This window comes from Mesitornis unicolor, unplaced genomic scaffold, assembly GCF_000695765.1.
Source record: "Mesitornis unicolor isolate BGI_N332 unplaced genomic scaffold, ASM69576v1 scaffold33711, whole genome shotgun sequence".
Classification (NCBI taxonomy): Eukaryota; Metazoa; Chordata; class Aves; order Mesitornithiformes; family Mesitornithidae; genus Mesitornis; species Mesitornis unicolor.
Genome location: NW_010162360.1, coordinates 14063 through 16129, shown reverse-complemented (window position 1 = coordinate 16129; position 2067 = coordinate 14063). Strand labels below are relative to the sequence as shown.

At 57.6% G+C, this 2067-nt stretch overlaps 1 protein-coding gene across 1 annotated transcript in view; it reads right to left on the bottom strand.

The window, feature by feature from the left end:
- Window positions 1–1886: 1886 nt before the first annotated feature.
- LOC104547779 (DNA (cytosine-5)-methyltransferase 3B-like) overlaps window positions 1887–2067 on the bottom strand; it is a gene marked incomplete at its 5' end in the record, with an annotated part of 11744 nt that continues 11563 nt past the window's right edge. The window contains 1 exon segment of the mRNA XM_010193599.1: window positions 1887–2028. Within this exon segment, the coding sequence (XP_010191901.1) occupies window positions 1887–2028 (142 nt within the window).

The following is a 2067-nucleotide window of genomic DNA, read 5'->3' as shown; positions in this document are numbered from 1 at the left end:
CTGGGCAGAGGAATTAGTGTTGGCGAGGGGTCCAAAACCCACGGGGGCAGTGGTGGCCATGCCGCACACTTCCAGCCCCCGCAGAACCCACCCTGCCACCCTCCTGGTGACAAAGGTGGCGAGAGGGTGACATTGTCCCTGAGCCCTTGCAGATGCCTGTGGTGATGCAGAGACCTCTTGGCTTCCTCCAGCATTTTCTTAACCAAGATGCATGGCTTGAGCCCCTATGGGGAGACTTTAAAGAGCAACCTCTGGGCAGGATGCAGGAGTAAGAACTCTAAAATCAGCTGGGGTTCCCCTCCTGCCCAGTCCTGGGTGCAGCCTTGGGTTGTAGAGCGAGAGATGGCCCTGGAGGCTGGGGATGGGGTGCAGAGCTGCACAGGAGGCTGCAACAGGGGTGCAAGGGGGTCCCCGTGTGTCAGAGGTAGAAGTGGCCGGAGAGCAGCTGGCGTTTCCATTGATGCCGTACATTTCATGAAAGCCGGGAGTCAGGCCAGAGGCTGCACCCCATCCATGTTGAGAAGGTGAAGGACGCTGTGGTGAAGGGCAGAGGCAGGGGAGGACGGAGGGGGAGCGTCACGAGTTGTTTCAGTGCATTGAAATGTGCATTGGGAGTCCAGAGTCCCCGCAGACACCAGCCAGGACAGCAGCCCCACGGCTACCGAAAACCCGGGGGAGCGGGACGGGCTCTTCACAACAGCGAGATGACCACGTCAGGAGCAGGGCAAGCAAACCTGAGCACAGCAGCGGCTGCAGGAGCTCCTGGCTTGGGGGTACAGCCCCGGGAGCCCCCCAGACCTTGCCCTCCCCACCATGGGGGTCAGCTCCCCAAAGCAGTGCAGGACGGGGCCAGTGCTGCACTCCCAGACCCCCCAACCAGGATGGGGCTGGGGGGGGATCTTCCCTGCAAGGACCCCCCTGCACCACCGCTAACGCAATGCCAATACTGCTGGGGCTCGTGATGCCGTACGTGACATTGTGGGGCTGTATTTGGAACACCTGGACACTGAGCGCTCCGCTGTCCTTCCTGCCGGGCACCGCGTTCATCTGGGAATTGAAGGCTGAGAACATTTTCCTTTACGGACACTGGAGCCCAAATCCTCCCTGCTCTGTTGCTGTGCGAGCTCAGCAGGGTTTTGAACGTAAGGAAAAGTTTTAGGTGGCTTAAAAAGGAAGTAGTGAGTATTTGTAAACTACAGCCAAACATCTAAACCAGTATTTCTTTAGTTCTAGCTAGCAAAGTAAATTCTATCACCTCACAGTTCAGTTTCAGCTACATTCAGGTCTAGGAATCTCCACATTCTTATGTAATGCCTTAAAGCAGCAATAGACGTTAAACACCAAAATCAAAAAGTTTATCCAAAAAGTCTTAAAAATAAAAATAAAAGAGATTTGGTTTCTGTATGCTGCATGTTCAGTGTACGTAACCTGACCAAGGTCCCTCACGCCTGCTGCTGCGGTTTGGGGGGGTTTTGGCAGCGGCTTGCAGCGAGGTTTGGGTTGGGTTGGGTTGGAAAAGCAGTGATTCGCTGTAGTTCAAGTCTGGCTGAGCTGCTACTCCCCAGCTCTGGGCTAAAACGGAAGACTTAATGCTCTCGTCAGCTATGCACAGAGCTCCCTGCGCCGGGTCAGGGAATTACAGCTCTCGTTCTCTGTCCATCATTCTCTGCGTATCACTGCCGTTAGTCCCGTTATGGAAAAGTGACCCTGCCAGGTTCTTTGGTTAAAGACATTTCCTCGGCTCTCCCTGCGGGGCCAGGCTGCCCTCCCGCAGCGCGGGGACGCCCGGGGAGGGCTGGGGCCGTGGCAGGGTCCGTGCCCGTCCCAATCCCGCCCTGGCAGCGGAGCTGTGCACCTTTACCGGAGAGACGAGGGGCGCTCGGCCGCTACTCGCAGGCGAAGTAATCCTTGAGTGGGGAAAAGAGGTGCTGGATGACGGGGACGCTCCACGACCTCCCCAGCAGCTTCTGGCGAGCCCCGCGGCTGAGGTTGGAGACGTCCGTGTAGTGGAGGGGGAAGCCGAGAATCCTGCAGAGAAGGTGGGGGGGAGGGTTAGGGGCCGGCCCC